The 24,276-nt window shown below is 42.5% G+C and overlaps 2 protein-coding genes across 6 annotated transcripts in view; one reads left to right on the forward strand and one right to left on the reverse strand.

The window, feature by feature from the left end:
• MRRF (mitochondrial ribosome recycling factor) overlaps positions 1 to 2,996 on the reverse strand; it is a 51,544-nt gene extending 48,548 nt beyond the window's left edge. Inside the window, exon 1 of one of the 5 annotated variants that reach the window (XM_066256302.1) lies at positions 2,821 to 2,996. In XM_066256302.1, coding sequence (XP_066112399.1) covers positions 2,821 to 2,996 — 176 coding nt within the window. Of the gene's footprint in view, positions 1 to 2,570; positions 2,593 to 2,798 lie in introns of those variants that run through there. The other 4 variants (XM_066256306.1, XM_066256305.1, XM_066256304.1 and 1 more) reach the window with 4 other exon arrangements.
• On the forward strand, positions 2,888 to 23,673 carry RBM18 (RNA binding motif protein 18). The gene is made up of 6 exons (XM_066256308.1): positions 2,888 to 3,026; positions 5,988 to 6,116; positions 13,841 to 13,967; positions 17,224 to 17,310; positions 18,998 to 19,083; positions 22,802 to 23,673. Exons 2-6 carry the CDS (start codon positions 6,004 to 6,006, stop codon positions 22,959 to 22,961), a joined length of 573 nt encoding a protein of 190 aa, XP_066112405.1. The 5' UTR covers positions 2,888 to 3,026; positions 5,988 to 6,003; the 3' UTR covers positions 22,962 to 23,673.
• The last annotated feature ends 603 nt before the right edge of the window (positions 23,674 to 24,276 follow it).

The following is a 24,276-nucleotide window of genomic DNA, read 5'->3' on the forward strand; positions in this document are numbered from 1 at the left end:
TTGTAACAATAATAATGAGACAATAGCTATGCTTTTATAGTGATAACTATGAGCCAGAAACAATTCTAAGTGCTATACTGTATATATTAACTCATTTGAGCCTTATGATAACCTTCTGAGGTATTATATCCATTTTATGGCTAAAGAAACAAGAGGCACAATAATTTGGCCAAGATTTTATTTCACACACTCTAGCTCCAGAGTTTGTGCTCTTGTCCACTATACTTTACTATGTACATAAAACACTCAGCGCAGCACAGAGATTGCCATTTCGATCCCAAGTCAGGGCACAGACAGGAACAGCTCCATGTTCCTGTCTGTCTGTCTCTCCCTGCCTCTCTCTTTAAAAACAAACAAACAAACAACAACAAACAAAAAACCCACTCAGTATTGGCATTATTATTCAAACTGTTGAGATATCTTTTAAAACTACTTGAAGCACATCCTCTTTTTCCAAAGTTGAGGTTCTCAAAACTTGAATTTTCCTAATTTTCATAGAATGTGTATTTTAACTTGGGAACCAGATGAGAAACACAGTCTGGGTTTATCCATTGTCTCAGCAACCTCTCCAAATCCAGCTGTATGTTAGCTTATAACGCGTACATTTTTATCAATGTGTGTGTGTGTATAAGTATATAAAATACTTTCACAGTATATAAAGTATATAAAATACTTTCACATTGTGGGCAAAAGGGGGTTCTGTGGAAAATAACCTCACAGGGTAATCTAATCATAAATTCCTAACTGGTTCAGGCCATGGTGTGTAGTCACGCCCCAGGAATAAAACTTTAGTAAAGGGTTTATCTTTGCCTTAACAAACCCTGTCCATTGCTTCTGTGCATCTAGGTTAACACACCTTTAAAATGCCTCTTTTTCAAAGTAACCACTCTCAAGAGAACATAATCTTTTAAATATAACTGTAATCCAATCACTGCCTTGCTTTCTCCCCCCTCCTAAGATAATCTTATGTTCTGTTCTTAATTCCAAAAGGATAAAGAAGCTGCAAACTGTCATTCTCCAGAGCATTTGAGATCCTGCTTCCTGGCAACTGTTGTCAGTTTTGGCTCAAATAGTCTTATAAAAATTTTCTACAGGTTTGGACGTTTCTCACATCGACAACATGGATTATCTGATTCCTACAATAACCAGAGTCATGATTATCATTGTCATTTTACAAATAAGCAAACTGATCTTTCATTTCCTTGAATACACCTTCTGCTCCAGGGTCTTCAAACACACTTTTGCATGTTTGGATCTCTTTTTAATGAACCACTTCCCACTTTTCTTTCAGATCTTAGCTCAGGCATCACTTCCTCAGAGGACTGCTTTCTTTGGCCATCTCTGGCAGCACAACTAGCTCAAATGCCCTGCAGCTCACTTCCATAGCACCTATACTGTACTTTTATAGCACACACTTTAACAGTACCAGTTATATCTGTGTAGTTATTTGATTATTGTCTAATTCCCTCCATGAGACTATAAGCACTAAAATTACTGGCCTATAGCTGTCTTGTTCACTGCGGTATCTCCAGTGCCCAGTACAGTCCCTGAACACAGAAGACACTACATAAATGAGATAAGCACATGAATGAAAATCTAGAAAAATTAAGCCCTTGACTAAGTCACAAAGCTGGCACCAGAATTGGAATCTAAGCCTCAGACAGTAGGTCCTGAGCTCTACTTCCCAACACTGCTTCAATTATCTTTTGGTTTGCAAATTTTTCATTTAGAGATAGTAGGGTGTTTTTTTCTCTAAAGTCAGGGCCATGTAATTATTTATATACATAGTATCTGACTGTATTCAGAATCATGTCCCTGGCACAGCCAAAGGAGAAATGAAACACTTTAACAGGTGGAGAGTTTTGCCTAAGAGTTAGGAAGTCTGGATTCCACTATTCTTATCTCACCACCTCCTGCCAATCATCCTCTTCAGACTCAGAACCACACTCTATCCAAAAAGCACTTGTGGCAGCTCTACTGATTTGTGGCTTTTATCAAGTCATTTCTCCTACAAAGGTTTTGTTTCCTCAAGTATAAAATAAAGGGTCAGGCCAGATTTCTATTCTTTCCAACCATAAAACTCTCCAAAATTCTGAGAAATGCAGTAGAATGTGGTGAAAGGGAAAAGGCACCAAATTTTGAGAACTGGAAAAGCGTCTTGCTTAGTTCTAGCACTTAGTAGCTATATGACCTTAGATAGGTCAAATTCTGGACCTCAATCTCATTGCAAAATGTCCGTGGCAATACCACCCATCCGGGTTACCAGGTTGATCAAATGAGATAAGGGCTGCAGAAGCACTTTGTAAACAAAGAAGGGCTATGAGATGACAACTGTCTTGCCACTGGACGGCACAGAGTAAGGTTTAAAAAGTTGAGGCTTTGGAATTTAAACTCCATCGATTACTAGCCACGTGACCCTGGTTAAGTTATTTCTCTGAGCTTCCGTTTCTTCATCACGGTTATAATATCTATACCGGTGGTATTGTTCTGAAAATTAATATTCCTATCAAGTGGTGAACTACTAAATAGCCGCTACAATTTTGTAAGTGACCACACACACACACACACACCCCAAATCTTCCAAGTTCCTAGCTGATGAGACACGTTCTGCCTCCAAGCCATGAGACTTGCTCAGATGCGACAGGTCCCGCCCCCAGCCTATAAGGTCAAGCCGGACTTGAATGAGATGTGTTGGGGGACCATGATCAGGCCTCCTAAGACCCCTAAGAAATCCTTGCGTAGAGGTCTCTGGCACCGGGACCCTGCGCGAGCCTCCAGGCCGTGCCGAGACCACTCACCAGCTATGCCCCAGGATATTACCAAAGAATCTGGCGACCCCGGTGACGCGACGGCGGCGGCGCTGGCGCCATGACGTCACGGGGCGGGGCGGCGGCGCAGGCGTAGTGCGTCACCCGCGGCCTGGCTGCGGGCATCGTTGAGGTGGACGCGTCCCAGAGTGTGGTCGACCGCGGGGTCCGGACCGGCTTTGGGGGCATGAGCCGAGGGAAAGACGGCGAGGCCAAGAGGTGAGTCCGTGCTCCTGCACCATAGCGCGGGCCCCGGAGGGCCTGCTAGGGGTGGCTGCCCTAGAAGACCTCTTCAGGCCCCGCCCCGGATTGTCCCGCCGCTGGCCCGGAAATAACAAGCCGAGTAGTGACCCATCGCATCTGGGAATTGGCGGCCAGGATCGGGAAGCCGGGGTTCCAGACTTGACCCCGCCGTTACAGTTAGCTTTTAGGAACAAGTACCTTTGTTTCTCTGCGCTTCATTTCCCCCAAATGAGTACGCCTGGCTTCCAGGGTTGTCGCAGCACAGCTAGGATAGATGAAAAAGCGTTTTTGTCAACTGTCAACAATCTAAGGGGTTGTCGCCGTTGCAAAATCAAAGGATTTTGAGTCTCATGCCATCTTGATTTCTCATTACACTTTACTGTTCCTCAAAAAGCGCTGTGATGAGCTGTCACAGATACTGTCTTGTTTAAGCCTCATAACCACCGATAAGATCGGGATGATGGTGACCATTCTAGAAAGAAGAAACTGGAGCTCCGAGTAGAGAAGGGGCTTGCTGTATTCATTCATTCTTTCAGTAAATAATGGACACCAGCCACGAGCCCTGTTGGGAATAAAGCCATGATCAAAACAGGCAAGACCCTGTCTACTAGTAGCTTACATTCTAGTAAGGGAAACAGAAGATAAAGCAATAAGTAACATAATAAATAACAAATAAAACAATATCAGTACATGAATCCCTATTGTATGGAAAGGAAAAGGTGGCTGTGATAGAAACTAACAAGGAGCTCGGTCTGTAAGGAAAAGCTTTTCCGAGGAAAGGACACTGAAGGAGCGCTCATGACTTACCAGAGGCACACAGTAACTGGGTGCAAAAACCAGGATTCCCATGCAGATCTTTTGGGCCCATTTCCTGTGCTCTTCCCATTAAAAGTGGTACCCTCCTGCGATACTAAGTAGCTGTGGGTATCCGCTCTTTTTAGACATGAGAAAATCAGAAGGTCCTATCATTCAAGTCTCATCACAGATGTCTCCTTTAGAGACGTTAGTGGAGACATCTCCACTAATTCTCAGGTAGTCCCTTCCCCGTCTCCTGTCAAACCACTTCGCTTATAAGTGTGGGCAGCACTTATCACAGATTACATCTTGTTTATTTATTTTGCTTCCGTGTTGTCTTGTCCCTCTTCCAAATATAAGCACCTTGTGGGCTGAGACCTTGTTTTTCACTGCTCCGTCCCCAATACCTAGACAAGGCCTAGAAAACAGAACCTCAGTACATTTTCTTTTTTTGAATGAACGAATGAATGATCTATAAGAAAGGAGGAAAGGATGGCGGGGGGCGGGGTGGGGGGACACAACAAAACGTTTCTCCTCCGGTTTCCACTCCTGGGATCTGTTTGTGTCTGTTTCGCCTTCCTCTGAGGCCGTAAGAGCTAGAGGTATGTTTTACTCTAGTCTGCTTCCAGCACATAGCCCAGGGCTTAACAGGTTGTGGTTGCTTGTCACACAAGTGCTGAACAGATTGAACATGTGAGTGGGAAAGGAAGAATGCCCTTGTGTGGGGTTAGCTAGACACAGTCAACGATGACCTGGGGGCTGCCATGCTAGACTTTATGGGCTGGGCTGAGGTAAGAAGTGATGGCAGTGTCCAGCGTGTGTAGGCTGCTGCTGTTATGGCAGTTCCTGACACACTGACCTCAGAAGCACTTCTGGTTATACAGGACACATGCTTTCTCTAGCAGGGAATTCCAGGATCTGGCACAGCCTGCCATCTCCCCAGCCCCTTTATCTTTTTTTTTCCCAACAGCATTATACATTTGTATTTTTTTCACATTATCCATTTATTAATGCTTTGTTTTATAGCTGGCCCCTCATTTTTTGTCCTTTCAACAACCTTACATTATAAGCAGGGTAAGGTTTATTGTGTAGAGATGAGGAAACTGAAGCTTAAGAGAGAAGTGACTTCCAGTGGAAACGCCAACATTGTAAACCTGGTCTACTGACACCAGATTTCTGCTGTTTCCACAACTGTCTCCATCATAATCCTCACCTTCCTTTTTTTGTCTGTGAGCTAGACATTTTAGGAAGACTAGTAACCATTTAAGCTATCATTAATTGAATCCTTCTTAGGTGCTTTAGGTGTATTAATTCAGTAAATCTGCACAACTCCCATGAGGTATTATTCCCATTTTACAGATTTGGGGAAACTGAGGCACAGAGTGGTTAAGTAATTTGCCCAAGATTACAGAGCTAGTGAATGGAGAAATGGAATAACTAAGGAGGAAGTCAGTCTCTTCTTCCCAGTCTCAAAATATTAAACATCATACTAGCTGATATTTATTGGTTATCTTCTGTTGTCAAATGCAGTGGGTAGTGATTACTTTTTTCATGCATTATTTTTAATGTTCACAATGGCTTTGTAAGATAAAAACTGTTATCTCCATTTATATGAATGAGGAAACAGGCCTATAATCCTTATGTAATTTACCAAGTTACACAACCTGCTTTCAAACTCAGTTCTAACTCCAAAACTATGGCCTTCCATTTCCTGTATTGCCACTGTCTTGAGGAAGAGATGCTCTGCTGCTGTTCCTACCCTTCTGCTTCAGTGTCGTTGAGACTCTTTCTGGTGGTTTCCAAGGCTTATTTTGGGTGATAGTTGTTAAACGAGAGTATTGTGGAGTAAAAGAGACTTTGGCCTCCTGCCCAGTCAGCCTCTGGCTTCAGAAGAGGAACACTTTAGTTTCTACACACACACAGCCACGCCCCCTTCACCTTAAATGGAAGCTTTTGCTCTCTGGCTGCCAGAGGAGCTGTCCCAAGGGACTGGTGCTGGGGCCTTGGTTGTGGAAGAACTGAGGCCTCCGAAGGGACTGCCCAGGGCATGCCCTCCTTGAATAAATGTTTGTTGAACTGAATTTGAAGTCTCATGTTCACAGTGTTGCTCTTCTCCTGTCTGAATGTTCACATTTCCTTTAGTATTTTATAGAGATTGATGGAAGCAGAAACCAAAACTCTTCCCCTGGAGAACGCATCCATCCTGTCAGAGGGCTCCCTACAGGAAGGGCATCGGTTATGGATTGGCAATCTGGACCCAAAAATCACAGAGTAAGTCGAAGTCATCTTGATTCATTACCTAGAAATTGGGATGTTTGCAGTGGTGAGGTTCAGAAAAATTTTCAAGGGATGTAGGATATATTTTGACCTGTTTACTTATGTTTTAATTGTCTTGAGAGGAAATGTGATGTGATTATTAGCTTGTTATCCTGCTATCTTCACATTTTTCTTATATTACATTTACACTCTACTGCAAAGACACAGACTTGGATGTTCTTTAAACTATATACTCTTTTCTACTTGCCAAAGATGTTCTGCTATTTTCAACTATTTGAAGCCTTATACCCAGTGACCAGGCAATTATTTTCTAGAATCAGCCTTGGGCATGATTCCCTCAAAGTGAAGGAACAAGCAGAAGAAGTCTCAGTACCTTCACAAATAGGAGGAGAGGCAGCACTTGCCTCTAACTCGCGTTAAACAGCCACAGGAAGTCAGAGCTGGAAGGGATCTTAGAGGTAACCCAGTCCTTTTGGTTTTCATTTATTCATTAAATAATTTGAGTACCTACTGTATGTCAGATGCCTCATATTGACCAGTATTCAAACTTTTAAAGTCTGAGGAACGTTGTCTTGAAGTGATCATAACCTGTATATACAGTGAAAGCCCAGAGATGCTCTGATTGAAGGGGAAGAGGTGCACTCAAAGCCTATGGCAGCTGCCACCCTTTCTTTAGCATCACTCTTAGGACTCCATGAAGCCACTTAAAAACCTCTGCTATGTCCAGCTCAATCTACAGTAGAGGACACTGAGGCCCAGGGGACAGAAGTGCCTTGCTTACCACAGTCACAAAACTAATTGAATTGTCCTGACTCCTCACTCTTTCCATTGTGAACGTTGTAGTGGAAAGGAATTTCTTAGCAAAGAGAACAGGAGAGCTGTCTCCTTCCCCCAGCTGTCCAGTGGGGGCTGGGTGGTGGTTGGTGGCAGGATGGTAAAGGGTGAGTGGATTGAGCTGGATGAGCTCAGCGCTTAGACTAAGCGTGGAAGACCTCATCAGTCCTGGAAGTCACTCTTTGTAATAATGTTAAAAGGAAGGGAAGAAGAGACAAGGGAACCTGCAGGGTCTGGGGTGAGAGGAGCTATAAATAAGGGCTGGGATTAAGAGACTGGAAAAGGGATGTCAACTACCATGTCATAACAGAAAGTTCAGTTCCTTAAACCAGCTCAAGCTCACATCAGCTAAATATTTAAGGGGTGTTGTCCTATATTATGTGACCTTGGTTATGGGGGCCCTGGAATAGACTGTTTCTTTTTATGGCTCCTGGCTTTGAGGATGAATGTGTGACTCTGCCCCACCCCTCAGTTGCTGTGTGCTGATCAGAGACTCGTTTCCATCATCTGAAACGCAGGCTGTGAAGGGATGCTCCCCGGAGTGCTTTCCGTTCCCACCTCTGCTTGTCTGATGGAAGTCTGGAGCAGGGAAACAGTTCAGTGCTCTGGCTGAAGTTCCCTGAAATGAGACCCTTGTTCTAATTGTGTCCTGCTGCTTGACGGAAAGGTTCAGATGGGCATCTGCCACCTCAGTGTATGTCCTAAGTTGGAGTACATCAGTGTTCTCTCCAGTTCCAGCATTATCAGGAACGCTGACCCAGGACTTTCCAACTGGTGTCTCTGCTCCTGACAGATCAGGCCAAATGTGGGTGGCAGTTCTAACCTGCAGGTGGGCCTCCGGCTCCACCTGTGGCCTCCTGCCTCTGTGTCACCAGAAATCATTTTTACTCCTCCGGAAAGTTCTTATTTTAAAATGCTTTCTGTTAAACAAACTGACATATTAAATAATAATAAGTTTATTTTTAAAGACATAACTACCAATCATAGCTTATGGTTAGCATGAAATACTTTGTATTACCTCATTTAATTTACTGAAGTTTAGCAAAGAAAGCTAACACATTAGTATGGTAGGTCTTGTAGAAATATATGATACTCTTCCAAGTTTTTTGTTTTTTTGTTTTTTGGGGGGTTTTTTTTGCATTTTTCTGAAGCTAGAAACGGGGAGAGACAGACAGACTCCCGCATGCACCCGACCGGGATCCACCCGGCACGTCCACCAGGGGGCGATGCTCTGCCCCTCCAGGGCGTCGCTCTGTCACGACCAGAGCCACTCTAGCGCCTGGGGCAGAGGCCAAGGAGCCATCCCCAGCACCCGGGCCATCTTTGCTCCAATGGAGCCTCACTGCGGGAGGGGAAGAGAGAGACAGAGAGGAGGAAGAGGGGGAGGAGTGGAGAAGCAGATGGGTGCTTCTCCTGTGTGCCCTGGCCGGGAATCGAACCCGGGACCCCTGAACGCCAGGCCGACGCTCTACCACTGAGCCAACCGGCCAGGGCCTCCAAGTTTTTGAAGCACATAAACTTCTGGATCCTGTTCCTCTCAAGGTATGTAATAGCCTAGACTAATTATTAAAACACAGTCATTCCCGCCTGTCTTGTGGTGGTGCAGTGGATAGAGTGCCAACCTGGAACGCTGAGGTCGCTGGTTTGAAACCCTGGGCTTGTCTGGTCAAGGCACCTGTGCCAAGCAACCAGTGAACAGCTATAGTGAAGCAACTATTTCTTGTCCCCTGCTCCATCCTTTCTCTGTAAAATCAATAAATAACATCTTAAAAAATAAAATAAAACACAGTCATTCCCAAACATTGAAGGGATTACATGATAAAACTTACGTGACCTTGTGGTACTTGGCTTACACTCTAATCTCAGAAAGTATTATTTCAATCCAAATCTCTAAACTTCTGATGACTCTTGACAGAAGTTTCCAGAGTACTCTCCAGTTTTCTTGGTTAAACTAACTTCCCACCAAAAAATCAGTATAATTCCTGCTATTTCCTATTCAGCAAAACCCTTTTTATCTCTCTTTTCTCTATATATTCATACTCTTTACCATCCCTCTTTCAGATCTCTTTTATAAACTGATTTGAATACCCCTCCTATTGTAATGCTTTCCTACCTCTTGTTAGGAAACAAATTATAGTACATGTATGTCTTTACTGTCATGAATGGTTATAGAAGTGTGTAAAACAGTGACAGTTAAAAACTTTTCCACTCAGTTTTTCACAGTAATGCTGTGTATGTGCTTGTTAATAATCTGAGTCGTGCTCAGGTTCTAAGAGAATACCCATCAGCCTCCTCTCAACAGCACATGCACTGCCAGCTGACTGGCTGGCCCTCTGATATTTGGCTTTTCCTTTATTTGCAGTCACTTTATGGTTGCTATACTGCCCACTTCAGGGCCGTGGTAGAGGCCAGGAATATCTGGACGACTACATAGATCTTGGGGATTTGGATTAAGGGGAATGATGACTCACTCTTATTTTTGGAGGTAGCACACTCCAAACCCATTTTCTTTCTGCTGTATTGTGGTGCCTCTCGACTACATTATATGTCATATTTCATACCTATAAAGAGAAAATTTAACTAAATGATGAGAACATTTTTTCTAGCTCTCATATTCCATTAGTTCCTCTTATTTAACCTCATAACAACCTTGTGAAGCAAGTGGAACAGATATTTTTGCTGTTTTGTTGGAAGAATTCATTGAGTTGGCTAATTTTCCCACCGCCTAATTAGTGCTCTTTGAACAAACAAATAGTAGTCCACATAATTGAGTAGTTATAACCTAAAGCATCTTATTCTAAATTTTTAAATGTAAGGAAATTTTTTAAAATTATGGGACCCAATCTAACCGTAAAGGCAAAACAACACCTCTAAACATCATTTAGTAGTGTCTTCAACAGAGTAGCCGAAAGTTCATGTTGTTAGATAGTGCCTGTTTTCCACATTGTAGTTTCCTCCGAAAGGGTTAATACTGCTTCCTGTGTCAAATATTAAATGTGCTATGGAGAAAGCTAAATTAATATTCACAGCATCATGCATAAGGATAACTAATGAGCAGGAATAAAGCCAAGAGAAATTCTGAAAGAAGTATTCTAAATAAAAGATGAGTTATAAGTAAAGGTTAGAATAAGAAAGATTGTTGTGTGAGCAGAATATCAGACCTTTTAGACTAAAGGAGAGGTTGAATGCTAAATGAGAATGAAAATAGTTGGGTAAACAGAAATCAGATTAAGGCAGTCTTTAAAATTTACTCAAACAAGTTTGAATTTCATGTGGAAGGGACTCATTGTGGTTGTGTAGCAGGAAACGGATATCATGAAAGAGATGATTTAGTAGGGAAATTAGACATCTTCATGAAGGATGGGTTGGAAGGGCAAAGACTGAAGATGAACATTAGCTACAGCCCTGTCGTTAACATCACCTAGATAGAGACAGTGAACTTGGAGACCAGTGGTGTCAGAGACGAAGAGAAAGTGATGAGGAGGAGTGGAGAGGTGAAGATGATCCTATTGTTCCTTGCCTGAGAAATGTAAGAGAACTTTGTCCACACTGTCGCTGGAGTAGCTGGAAACAGCCATCAGGTTGTGGAGGGGAGGATGTCAGTTTGGGGTCTGTTAGGTAAACTTGAAAGCAGTAGAGAGTCATCCAAGCGGAAATGTCCTTTGATACGGAATTTCACCGATAAAGTAGAGTGCAAGGACGAATAATGCATTAACATGTCAGAGTGATGTGTGTACCTCTGAAGAAACCCCTTTTTTACTGTCAGCCCATTCTTTATTTTTTCTTCGTTGTCCATGCTTCTTTTCATGCCTCAGTTTGCATGAAACAGCCTTTACTGTTTGCTTACTTAAATTTGAAACACGGTAAGACAGTCTGTTACATACAGGGCAAAGACCATAAAGACCTGCCACAGAACAATTTCTGTAAGTTTGGAAAGAAGTTTTTCTTTAAAACAAATTGTGCTCAAAAGGTCATCTTAAATGTCATTTTGTTGGCTTCTCATTGCCTACAGCATCAAATTACAGTTCCCTCACTTAGCACACAGCCTGTCCCCTGCCTGCCTTGCAGCCTCGGCTCCTACTGCCTACCCCTCTTCCGATTGGTCAGACGCTCCCCTTTCTGTCGATGCACTTGGCACTCACTGACCACCACCTTCCTCTTCATCTTTGCTCTTGCTGGTACACCTCTGTGCGCAAGCATGACACTGTTTTGTGACTGTTTGATTCCCTATCTCTCTCTTCTAGCCAGCACTTGAGGTCTTTGAAGACAGGAACCTAGTTATATTCATCTGGTTAGTCTAAATGCCTAATAGTTTTTGGCACATAGTACTTGTCTGTTTTAACATCTATATAGTTTAATTACTTATCTGCCATTATTCAGGAAGGCCATTTTACTTTTTTTTTTATTTTTTGGCAGGAAGGCCATTTTAAAGACCCATTACAGCCCTGGCCAGATAGCTCAATTGGTTAGAGCATTGTCCTAATATACCAAGGTCGCAGGTTCAGTGCCTAGTCTGGTCACATATAAGAATCAACCATTGAACGCATAAATAAGTGGAACAACAAATCCATGCTTTTTTTACTTTCTCTCTCTCTCTCTCTCTCTCTCTTTCTCTTTCTCTTTCTCTTTCTCTCTCTGTCTAAAATCAATAGATAAAAAAAAAATTTTAAAACCCATTATGGAAAACACTGACTGCAGTCGCTGGTATAGTGCTGCAGGGCCCACACTTCCTGAGGCGAAGCAAGGCCCTGATGAGTGTGAGTTCTCCCCTGCTCCGGCAGCAGATGAAAGTGCTTGCAGATGTGAAAGCAAGAGTCTTCAGGCTTTTTCACTATCAGAGCTCGCAGTCCCCATCTCCAGGAAGCAAAATAGTAAACATTTAGTTCCTTTTGTTTCGGGGTTCCGATAATTTCAAGAAATTATCAAACAAGAAACAAAATCCTGGAGAAGTTGAAAGACACAGACTTGAGCAGATGTTCCTGGAATCTTAAGGTCATACTTCTCGGGCAAAGCATATTTGTTAGCTTTTGAAAGAATAATCTGTTGTCTTTTTTTTTTCCTGAGTAAATTAAAATTCATTTCTTCGGAAATGCCAATCGCCTTACCTTCCTGCTATTAAGCAGAATAGAGCTAATGAAAAGATGATCAGCCCACTCTTTTCAATTGTTTTGTTTTTTTTTTTAAACAAGTTTGACCCACAATTCATGGCAAGTTGGCGCAGTGTTAGGGTTTGAATGGGTGTTGCAAGTGGAACATACAGCTGTGAATCAAAGACATTTCGGGAGACTCCCCTAGTCCATCTTTCTGCATTTCAGAGACTCACCCTCGCTATTAAAAAAAATCAAGTAAACACAGAAATTTACACTTCAGGTATCTCCCTTTCCCCTGATGAATCACCTCCTGCATTCTCGCTCACAGTTGAGGTCTCCTGATGGGAGTTGAGAGTCTGGAACAAGAGGCTTTCTTTTCCTTTCAAAATAGGTCTAAAGACCAGGTGAATATCCACAGTATGCCTTGGGGTCCTTGCATCCTGCCCAGCAAAAGGCCTGTACTGTGTCTTCCCTGTTCCACTGTGTCAGGCACCTGATCCATGGTAATGGGCTTGCTTGTCAATGTGTGTTAGTGTCAAATTTAATATAGTTTGCGATCCAGTTCATATCTTTCTGTCTCCCAAAGGAGATTCTCCGTCAAGAGTAAAATCTTGATGAGTTTCTCCTAGAAAACAATGTGAACATAAACGGGGCTGTAAGGACAGCTTCACTGGCTCCCTGTGGGTTAGAATTCCCAGTACTAACAGATTTAGCATGTGGGCCGATACCTTTTTAGTATCCCAGGGACAGCATTGTTTAGAGAAAGCCTTGACTCCTTTGAATAGCGCGGAGGATGCCAGGAGGAAGGCCAAAGGAAAAGGAAGCGGGAGAGCTGTTGGTTTGTCTCACCCTCACATCAGATGACAGGAAGTCGGAGTTGAGATTGGCCACAGCAACCTGTTAAGGCCACATCTGTTTGAATAACTTAAAAGCTCTATAGAAACCAAATAAGTGTTAGAGAAAGGAATCCAAGAAAAGGATGAGGGGCAGAGTGGCAAGCAAGAGCTTGGAATAAATTTTTTCTTTGGCCATCTAAATTTTATATTCAGCCATGCTCCAGAGTATAAAGTGTGTTAAGCAATTGAGGCCCACTAGTTACCCACAGCTGGGTAGCTGGTGGAACCGGCCAGGTTCCCCTGCCCTGTTTGAGCCCAGCCTCAGTCATGTCCGGGTTCCACATTGTCCTGGCGTTCAGTCACACCAGGGATTGAAGCTCAAAGACTTAATCATGGAAGTGCCGCTAGCTGTAGCTGGCTTGGGGCAATTTCTCACAAGTGCAGTTTGGGGCTAATGACTATGAAATCTAATAGGGAAGTCTTTCAGGATTATTTTGTTTGTGTGAATGCCTGTGTGCACTGTTACTTTATTTTTGAGATAGGGTAGGCTTTGGCCTTTGGAGTATGGGTGTGTGTTTCTGATGTAGTTATAGTTATTCACAAATACTATTTCATTGCCAAAAAATTAAAAATAAATAAATCAACACTATTTTTGAGCTTTTCTCCAAAAGAAAAACAAATGGTGCTTATAGGCCAGACAGCTGTTTGTTAGGTGTGGCTTTTTGTTTGGTATTTTTGTGCTGGACAGACACATAGCCATGACAATTCTAGTTCCCATTCCAAATAGAGGCAAACAAATTGTTTGCCAAATAAATTAACAGCCGTTTGGAGGAAGGCAGGGGGCGGAGGCAGGAGATTTTGTCCCTGGGGTAAATTATCTCCTGCTTTTATCTCACACTTCAGGCTCTCACTGGCCAACAGATGCCCAGAGCGAACTCAGACTGTCCTTTCTCCGCAGATACCACCTCCTGAAGCTCCTCCAGAAGTTTGGCACAGTGAAGCAGTTTGACTTCCTCTTCCACAAGTCAGGTGCTTTGGAGGGACAGCCCAGAGGGTACTGTTTTGTCAACTTCGAAACTAAGCAGGTAATGGGACTTCTCCCCCTCACAGTCTCACACTCTCTCCCAAGTGCTTGTGCGTGCCCTTCGCTACTAGAATAGCAGAGCCTTGTGGGCAGGAGCCGGTCTCATTCAGCCTGAGTGCCTTGCTCTGAATCCTAAAGGAGATGCTTGGTAAACAAATGAATTAGTGAATAGCTTCCAAAATCTCCCCTCCCTAGGCCGTGGACAAAGGCAGCTGACCTACTTTTCTGACCAAATGCTTTGGGATGCCCACATTAAACACATGGACATCCTCCTCCCTGTTCTGTTTTGTTTTTTCCTTAAATGGCTGACCAACAAAGCCTCCTTTTCTCTCAGTAGTTTTGCCCTGTGGTGCAGCAGCCCTCCCTGTCTGTGCTGAGCCACCCACAAACTCTCTTTTATTCTAATTTCTTAAAAATGTACCCTTCTTCTCAATGTCTCATAATAAATGCATAAAAATTAGAATATATACGGAGGAAGAAAACGTCCATCCTCAATCATGATATAGACTATAGACATGTATCTTGTATTAAAATTTAGTCCTTGAATCAAATACACATTGATAAAGAATTTGAATTTGATTGTTATTAAATAAAGAGATAATGCTTAGTACTTATCATAACTATTAGTTTTATATGAGAACATTGCCTAGTTATTAATTGGATGTTTTTCTTATTATAAAAAAGTTAAACATGTTTATTTTAGATGAAAATATAGGTAAGCGACATCAGCCCAGTGCTCAGAAATAATCCCTGTTAACACTTAGTTATATATCTTTCCAGACCCTTTGTCTTTCTTCATGTTCATACAAACAAAACAGCTGCCCTGGAAGCCTCATACATATACACAGATAAACACATGTTTTGGCTTGTAACACACAAATAGGAGCCTATGATCCTGTTCCCCAAGCAAAATATACTAAATTTTTTTCTGTCACCTGATACACATCAAGATAACATTCTGTATCCTCATATTGTGGTTTCGCTGGCATAACTCTAAATAATGTAAAAATTTGTTGATGTGTATCTTAACATTTATACATTTTATTAGATATAACTTAGACCTCAGTCTAAAAGATAACAGGATTTTTGATGACTGCATAATATTTTATTATGAGACCTCATAAGTTATTTGACGAACTGTTAGCTATTTTGGTTCTCCCCAGTGATCACAAGTATAAACAGTGCAATAGTGAACATAGCTAGTGTACTCAGGAAAATGAAGTGGTTTCAACATAGGTCATGCACATTATTTCCTACTACAACTGCCGATTGCTGTCAAGAAATGATGCGTCAGTATGTTCTGACATGTCATAAGTCCTGACCTGCGCTGGGGATTTATTTTTTGGCAACTGTGATAGACAGTAAGTGATGCACTGCTGTTGTGATTGTTCAGGTTTGGGAGGGGGGGTGAAAGAATGCCTCATATGGTTAGCATTTTTAAATACTTTATTCTTTCTCAATGATAGAGTATAAAGACGATTCTTGCAATCAACTAAAATCAGGGGCCACATTAGGGACAGATGTCAGTTTAAAAACATTGGACTAACAAAGCCTAGCTTCTATTTTTGCCTCTATTTATTAACATTGGGCAAGTCTCTTACTCTTTGGTCTCAGTTTTTATCTAAAAATGAGAATTAACCAACACCCTTCTTACTTTATAGGAAGTTGAAAGACTAGATGGGGGTACATATGAAAACCCAGTTGGCATTTAATAACGTTTGAAACGGGTATAAAGATAAGAAATTATTTTATAAAGCACTGGCATCGTATTACTGCTAATGCTACAGAATTAATCGAAAGTATCGTGTAAATTCTAATTTACTAAGTGAAACTTAAAAGAATAAGATGTCTCTCCAATCCGTCCCTCCCATTTTGTGCGCTGTAGGGAAGCAAGGATGCCGGTGACTAACACCTGACACGTAGCGGTTACTCGGTAAATATTTGTTGGGAGTCACACTGGAGAGCTCCGGAGGAGTAAGATTGTCACCAGTGAAACCAGACTGGAATGCCTGCTGGTCTTACACTACGGTCTCAGTAGACTGTCCCTGTTTCTCTTGCTCCTTAAGGGCTTCCTCACCCCTCGTAAATGTGGACAACTCTTGGCCAAATGCCTCATGGGTACAAATGGAGCAGGATGGAAAAGTACAGCTAGGCTTCCTGGGAATGTCTTCAAGTGTCCATTCTCCAGCCTCAGGAATTCCTTTCAGCCTTGTAGCTCCTGGGCCTGCTAGGGAAGGGGTCAGGGCGCTTCTGGCCCCGAAGGCCAAGTGCAGAGCTTGGCTCACACAGACCCCCTGCACACAGCCTTTTTTTTTTTTTTTTTTTTGTGGCAGAGACAGAGAGAGTCAGAGAGAGGGACAGATAGGGACAGACATACAGGAACGGAGAGAGATGAGAAACATCAATTCTTCATTGTGGCTCCTTAGTTGTTCATTGATTGATTTCTCTTCTGTACCTTGACGGGGGGAGGGAGGGCTACAGCAGACCGAGTGACCCCTTGCTCGAGCCAGCGACTTTGGGTCCAAGCTGGTGAGCCTTGCTCAAACCAGATGAGCCCGCGCTCAAACCAGATGAGCCCGAACTCAAGCTGGCAACCTCGGGGTCTCGAACCTGGGTCCTCTGCATCCCAATCCAATGCTCTATCCACTGTGCCACCGTCTGGTCAGGCTGCACACAACCTCTTTGCCTCACTGCTGCTTTTTCTGGACCGCTTTTCTTCCCTCCTGTAGCCTCTGAGGCCGCTATGCTTCTCACTCTGGATCCAGGGAGTCTGAGCCCTAGTCCAAGATACAGTTCCAGGGTCCTCGGGGGGAGTACTGTTTCATGACAGGGGAGGTGCTGCCCGAGCTAACAGGAGTGTGGAGAAAGGCGTCACTTATAAGAACAGAGCTGTCTGTTCACATTGGTTGAGGGTTCCCCGTACACTCCATGCTTTATGTGTCCTCTTTTGCTCCTCACGACAACCGCCGAGGAACAGGGATTATCCAGAGCTAATTCAGAGAGATGAAGTGACCTGCAAAGTACCACCCTGCCAGTAAGTGACAGAGCCAGGGTTTGAATTTTTGACTGACTGACTAAAAAAAAACTCATACCCTTTTTATTATTCTGCATTTTTTCATTGTAAACTTTTAGTCAGTTGTTTACCAAAAACAGTTTGGTTTGAAATTCAGCCCTCAGAGCTAGAGAGGTCTGGGTGACTACTTAGAGCTTGTCGGCCATTTGAAATGTTGGCTAACTGTAGTCCCTTTCCGGAACAGGAAGCCGAGCAAGCCATCCAGTGTCTCAATGGCAAGCTGGCGCTGTCTAAGAAGCTGGTGGTGCGATGGGCGCACGCGCAAGTCAAGGTGGGTCTGATAGGCCAGGAAGACGCCAGCAGTGCACCCTGGCAGTCTCCGGGAGACACTGTCCACTTCCCCATTTGCATCCCAGTCTCTTCACATCTGGAACAGCCAGACTTTGGTCTCCTACTTGTATTTACCATGTGTGTTGCCAGATTTTTCTTTTGAGAAACATCTCAGGAGGGATTAAGTTCCTTCATTGTTTCTCTCCACATACCCGCAGATTCTGTTTTTGATTGATTTTTCCATGTGGCCTGTGTGTATACTCAGACCTCTGTCATTTTTTTTGTGGAGTGGTTCTTTGGAGGAAAAAAATGTATTTATTTTTAAAATTAGTTGCTTTAGGCATTATTAGATTCTCTCCAGCCTCTCAATTCTGTGAAGAGTTTGAATATGTTTATTCTAAATGCTTGAGAAGTGGGTAGTTTGCATGAGTGCTTAAAACACTGGCATCTCATTACGCCAGATATTTTGAGAGTTATTTTTGGGACTTTGCAGTGTCTGTATTGTCTTCAAGGCCTGAGAAGTGGCACACTGCCTTATTCGTCTTGTAAGAGGTCTCTTGGGAATGCACTGGGAAAGCTATGACCATTAAAAAAAATGAATGGCTTTCTGTCCTAGCCAGCACAGAGGAGGTAAGTATGGGGGCTGGAGTAGTCCCAATAGCTGATTCCCTTCCTTCTGCAGTGGGGTCTTGGCAGACCTGCCTGCACAAAGATTTGTGGCACTTACGACCGAAGCTTCAATCTTCAGCCATATGAACGCAGGTTCAAATTGTCAGAGACTCTCTATGCAACAGGCCTCCCAGTAGAGTCAGGAATTAAACATTTGAGCTCAGTATCCAAGCTGAGAGGCAGAGCTCAGACCCTTGGGATCCTTATGAATATTTCAGGTAGTCAGTCACAGAGCCTTCTCAATTTCTAGGGCATATTACCTTGAAAACAGAAACAGCAAGGAGAATTACCAAAGAGTTTTTTACTAAAAAGAAAATTCAAGTTTCATTTGCCAGACGGCTGTCATTTTCTCATTCTGCATCTCACTGAAAAGGCACGCAGGAGAAATCACCTTTCTTTTGTTTGAGACTCTGCCTCGCGCTTCTCTTCTCCCATGAGTCTTCGACCAGAGGCTCCTGATTGCTCTGTCATATTATTTTTACTTTTTATAAGAAGTTTATAATTATCTCACATCAAGTCAAACTGCTCTTACTGGAGAATATTTTCTATATCAGTAGCTGAAAACTGTTACTATTTTTTTTCTCCACTCAGGCCTGTTAAAAATTGAATGTTATGCTTGGTATGTTGCAAAAATCTAGCAAAATTTTAAAGTGTTTTGGATGAAGCAAAATAAGTATGGTAAGAAGTGGTCTGTGATCATTAAAATAAGAATGTAAGAGGGCAGTCCTTCTGTCTGTCTGTACTACCTGTGAATCTGCAACTTGAAATTCTTTCCCTACCAAATAAGGAAGACTAATTAATTGCTGGATGGGAGGCTGCTTCTGAACTTTTTCTAGATGTATAGCTGTAAGCCAAAGCTGTATGGAGTTTTGCATTAATTCTAAATGTAAAGCAGTCCTAAAACTGTATAGAAAGATGCCAACAACATACTAAAAGTATTAAAATCTGTGAACCCAGGCTCTGCAGTGAAGGGCTGGTTTTTGTCCAGGTGGAGTAATTTCCCTTTTTCTTACTTTCAGAGATATGATCATAACAAGAATGATAAGATACTCCCAATTAGTCTTGAGCCATCCTCCAGCACTGAGCCTACACAGTCTAACCTAAGGTAAGATGTAATGAAGAATAACAAATGTTTATTCAAGAGCTTGAGCCATTTCTTCATTCCAAACCTTCATTCATTCTCTAGTAACTCTTTGGACTCTAAATTCGAATAGAACCTGGTAACTTTTGACATGTTCAGAGATGTGTTGTTAATCTTCATAGTGTATACATTTCCTCTCCTCCTATCCCCCATTTATAGAATTCATTCAGAATTGGCCAGGTGTGCCTACCACATATTGGCCATGGTGCTTGTCACTAGGAGTACAGAGGTAAGTCAGACACAGTCTTTACCTTAAATATAAGTGTTTTAATAAGGCCTTGTGTCTCTTTGGCATTGGTCACCACACTTAATTCCTGCTGAACTGTTGCATTCTTTTATACAAAATTTTAGTTTGCAGCACTTTAATTCTACCATTTCAGTAACTATAACAGTTTTGTACTAATATGTACAAATTGTGAGTTACTTTTTTGGAGTTAATTCAAAACAGAAGAAACTAAGGGTGGGATAGAGAAAGGGGAAGTTAAATGGATGGCCAAACAGAAGGAGAATTTTAGGGGATTATTGGGGGGGGGGGTGTTTGTTTTTTTCCATTGTAGCCTAAGGAGATATTTTAACAATAACAATAGCCAAGATTTATTGAGCTTACTATGAAGCAGGCACTGTGCGAAACACTTTACATGCTTCATGTTATTTAATTATAAAATGTTGCTAGAGGCACTGTTAGGCGCGTTTGACATGAGAGGAAACTGAAGCTTAGGAAGGAAAACCAGCTTGGCCAAGAGCACACGGGGAGCAAACAGCGGAGTCCACACTGGAAGCCAGGTTAACCGGACTTCACAATTCAGTCTGGTAGTATGACTTCAGAGACTCCAGGCTGTAAAAGCAGGAGCACACACAGCTCTGATGCCTGTTCCAGGGGCGGGGAGGGACCTGTGAAGGAGGGCCAGTGATCTGTAAAGACTAGGAGTCAGGATTGAGTCTGGAGCACACACAGCTCTGATGCCTGTTCCAGGGGTGGGGAGGGACCTGTGAAGGAGGGCCAGTGTTCTGTAAAGACTAGGAGTCAGTACTGAGTCTGAAAGTCAGGGAAGCAGTGCCTGTGGGGATGGAGGGCCAGACAGAAAACAAACAGGCCTTCTTGTCTCTAAGCTACACCGAACGGAACAGATTACAAGCATTTCATTAAAGCACAGGGGAAGGTGATCCTGCAGTGTTTCCAGGAGCGATAAAGTTACTAAAGTAAAAGTTTTTTGCCTGACCTGTGGTGGCGCAGTGGGATACAGCGTCGACCTGGAACACTGAGGTTGCCTGTTCGAAACCTTGGGCTTGCCCGGTCAAGGCACATGTGGGAGTTGATGCTTCCTGCTCCTCCCCCTTCTCTCTCTCTCTCTTTCTCTCTCTAAAAATCAAATAAAATTTTTAAAAAACTTTAAAAAAAAAGTTTTTGTTACTAATTTCAGTTGAATATCATTAGTATTTCCTAATTTTGTGCTGCTTTATTGTTTTGTACTTCAGAAATTTAGAAGATGATAATGACTTTGTAGCTTCACTAGGAACTTAGCTCCCCTGTGCGGTGCTCCCCTAGAGCGAGCCTCCCTCGTCACAGAATGGTGCCCACAGAGGCTTTCATAACTGACTCCTGCTGGGACAGGGGACTGCGTTTTCCTGGTGATCTTCGTGTTATAGTGAACATGACTTTAGTGTATTTTCAATGTTTGCACTTTTACTAGATAACCAAGTGTCCTCCATTTATATTTTAATGCAGAGATACTCAGCTTGTGTGCTTAATTAGAGAAGTTTGTTCCCTGTGACTGGTACAGGAGGAACATCTGGCTGTCCCACTAATGAAAGCCGTGCCAGAGTGCATCTTGCTTAGACCTCAGTGTTCTTTTTTATTATAACATAGGGGTTTTTTTGTTTGTTTTTGTTTTTGTTTTAAGTGAGACAGGAGGGGAGAGAAATGAAAAGCATCAGCTTGTACTTGCGTCACTTTAATTGCTCATTGATTGCTTCCCATAGTTCCCTTGACTGGATGCTCCAGCCAAGCCAGTGACCCCTTGCTCAAGCCAGTGACCTTGGTCTTCAAGCTAGTTACATTTGGGCTCAAGCCAGTGACCGTGGGATCATGTCTGTGATCACACACTCAAGCCAGATGAGCCCGCACTCAAGCCAGCAACCTCGGGGTTTCAAACCTGGGACCTCAGCGTCCCAGGTCAACACTCTATCCGCTATGCCACCACTGGTAAAGGCTATTGTAATGTAGTTTTTAATTTATATTGCTCACGTGAAATTTGAGGAGATCTCCTTTGGAGGAGATGGGAAAGGCCACGTGTGCATTCCCTTCCAGCTTCCTTTTCCTGCCTGTGCACCATGGGAAGAATGGAAAAGGGGAGGAGCCAGGGCCAGAAAATACCACTGCCTCAGTGCATCCCAGTGCAAGCGAGGCAGTGACCTTGATCAGAGTGGAATTCCGTACAGCTTCTGCGCTGTCCCCTCACCTCTTCCCTCTAATACCGGGCTGCTCAGCTCCCAGCCTGACGGAGAGGGAAGAGCAAAGGCTTGCTGACAAACTATTTGGGGTTGAATCCTGGCTCTGCAGTTGGTTAGCTGTGTGAACCTGGGCGGCTCAATACCTTTCTGCATTTGATTCTTTGTAAAGTGTGGGCACAGTGCCTGGCTCATTATAAGCACTCTGTAAATGATGGCTTTTTATAAACACACATCTGTCAGTAGAAAGGGATGTCATGGATTTCCAGGGTGTTTTTTTCCATTATTATTCAGTGATTCAAAAGGTGATACAACATAACAGTTACTAGAATGGGCCTTGGAGTCCAGTCTCAACCACTACACTTACTGGCTATGTCTGACATTAAGTTAACCTTTCTGTGCCTCAGTTTCTTCTGCAAAATAAGGGTACAACCTACCTGACAATGTTGCTTTCAGTCCTACATGAATTTTTCTTTTAGGTTTCTAAATGTGCAGTTCAGTTGTGTCAAATACTTTCATAATGTTTTATAACCACCACTACCATCCACCTTCATAATGTTTTCAATGTAAAATTGAAACTCTGTATCCAATAAACAATAACTCCTTATTCCCACCTCCCCCCAGCCCCTGTCAACACTGTTCTCCTTTCTGTCTCTGATTTTAATGAAATATCTCATATTAACTGAAGTCACAGTATTTGTCTTTTTTATGACTGGCTCATTTCACTCAGCATAACGTCCTCGATGTTCATCCGTGTTGTAGCATATGTCAGGATTTCTTCCTTTTTAAGGTTGAATAATATTGTAAAATATGTTGCGTATCCTGTTTTACTTACTCGTCCACCAGTGGACACTGGGGTTACTTCCACATCTTAACTATTTGGAATAATGTTGTTATAAACATGGGTGTATAAGTGTCTCTTCCAGGCCCTGCTTTCAATTCCAGCGTGAATTATTTCTGAGCGCCACTGTCTGCCAAGACACAGTGTTTGTGTCTTCGGATTAAATGTGACAATATGCAAAGTACTCCTAACAGTGTCTGTTTGAGCTTGGTTCTGACTTGATTTCTTTCTGAAGATGGAAGCATTAGTTATTCTTTGAGTATGCTTTATAGGAAATGTTTGAATGTTTATATTTGAGGTTTGTGACTTTTCTGACGTGAAGGAGAGGTACAGGGCAGAGGAAGTCCCCTGAATGTGTCCGGCCGCTCTGACCCTCTGCTGTCCTTTTTCCAGTGTCACCGCCAAGATAAAAGCCATTGAGGCGAAGCTGAAAATGATGGCAGAAAATCCTGATGCCGAGTACCCAGCAGCACCTGTTTACTCCTACTTTAAGCCACCAGAGAAAAAAAGGACTACTCCTTATTCTCGAACAGCTTGGAAATCTCGAAGATGATGGTTATGAATCACTGTAGCAGCAAAAGCAAACTGGTCTCCACACCTGAAACCCTCTCTGCCTTTGTACTCTGTAGATGGGACTGGTACTGCCCAACAGAGCACAGTCCCATGTCAGGGAAATAGCAGATTGCATGTTCCTATGGATGTTTCTACCCTGAAGTATGTGTGGAATTGAGCATCATCCAGAATAAATAGGATTGTATCCAAAATTGTGATTTGAACACTAGGATGCTCTAGTTGGCTGGTTTGTTTCAATTTGTAACTCCAGAAACACAATATAGTGTGCCAGAGAGAAAGACAAACATAAAAAATGTTATCATTTCAACTAGGAAACTAAATTTATTATCGTCTATCTTAAAAAAAATAGAGCATTTTTCTGGGCTCCAGTGTCTTTATAACATAAAAGAGACAGGGAGGGAAGTCATAGATTTTGAATCATGTTCAGAACTGTTGTTCCAGAATTGACTCTGGAAATCCCTCCAACTGGACTAAAAAGGAAAAAGTTTTTGGCAAAAGGGAGCTGGTTCTTTGAGCAAATGTTGTGGTAATCTGTTTAAGAATTATGCTTATTGTTTCAAAATCCCAGTTAGGAATGTATGGTGTATATCTAAAATTGTTTGCGTCAACAAAACTATAGAATCCAATTTAGCATTTTATACCACAACGGAAGTTCTATTTATAAATCCAGCTTTTATTCTATAGTGATTTTTTTAATTTAAATAATCCTGCCTTCTATAACCCCAAATGTTGTTAACTGATGTGGGATCTTTAAAATACGCTCATTGCATGAGATTGATTGTTTTTATAGCATGAGAATGTTCTGTTTGGAATTATATCATGGTCAATCTAAATAGAAAAGCAAATTTTCTTGGAAACGTAAACATTTCTGTATTGATCTCTATCAAGTGTTATTTATTATTAATTGTTCAGGGGTCTGAGCAGGAGAGATTGGATTGTCTTGTGTGGGGTGAGGTGAGGACATGCAGTGGACACAGTCGATGGAACAGGCACTGCTCTGGCACCAAGATGGTCATGACCTCATGTTTTTTGTAGTTTTAAAAGCTTGAAAGATTGCATGACTTATAACAACAGGGAGAGAAAAATAAATCCTGTCTGTTAGGTAATGTGATTTAGGAGTTTGGGTCATTGTGGTGCCAGGTAGACGGACTGTTGCATTGGACAGCACCATTGCTTCTTTACCAGGTAAAGCTTTTTTTTTTTACCCTAGATGCCATTCTTAGTGATTTCAGCCTTCTTACCATTTTCATTCCTAGCAAGAGGGAGCTTTCACTATAGGAGCTACTACAGTCTTC

This window comes from Saccopteryx bilineata, chromosome 2, assembly GCF_036850765.1.
Source record: "Saccopteryx bilineata isolate mSacBil1 chromosome 2, mSacBil1_pri_phased_curated, whole genome shotgun sequence".
Lineage (NCBI taxonomy): Eukaryota > Metazoa > Chordata > Mammalia > Chiroptera > Emballonuridae > Saccopteryx > Saccopteryx bilineata.

Bases quoted from the DNA above. Each gene is read 5' to 3' on its own strand.
- RBM18 (XM_066256308.1), top strand. From the start codon at position 6,004: ATGGAAGCAGAAACCAAAACTCTTCCCCTGGAGAACGCATCCATCCTG. The intron at 13,968-17,223 runs GTAATGGGACTT...TTTCCGGAACAG, and splicing joins TCAACTTCGAAACTAAGCAG to GAAGCCGAGCAAGCCATCCA. The intron at 17,311-18,997 runs GTGGGTCTGATA...TCTTACTTTCAG, and splicing joins GGGCGCACGCGCAAGTCAAG to AGATATGATCATAACAAGAA.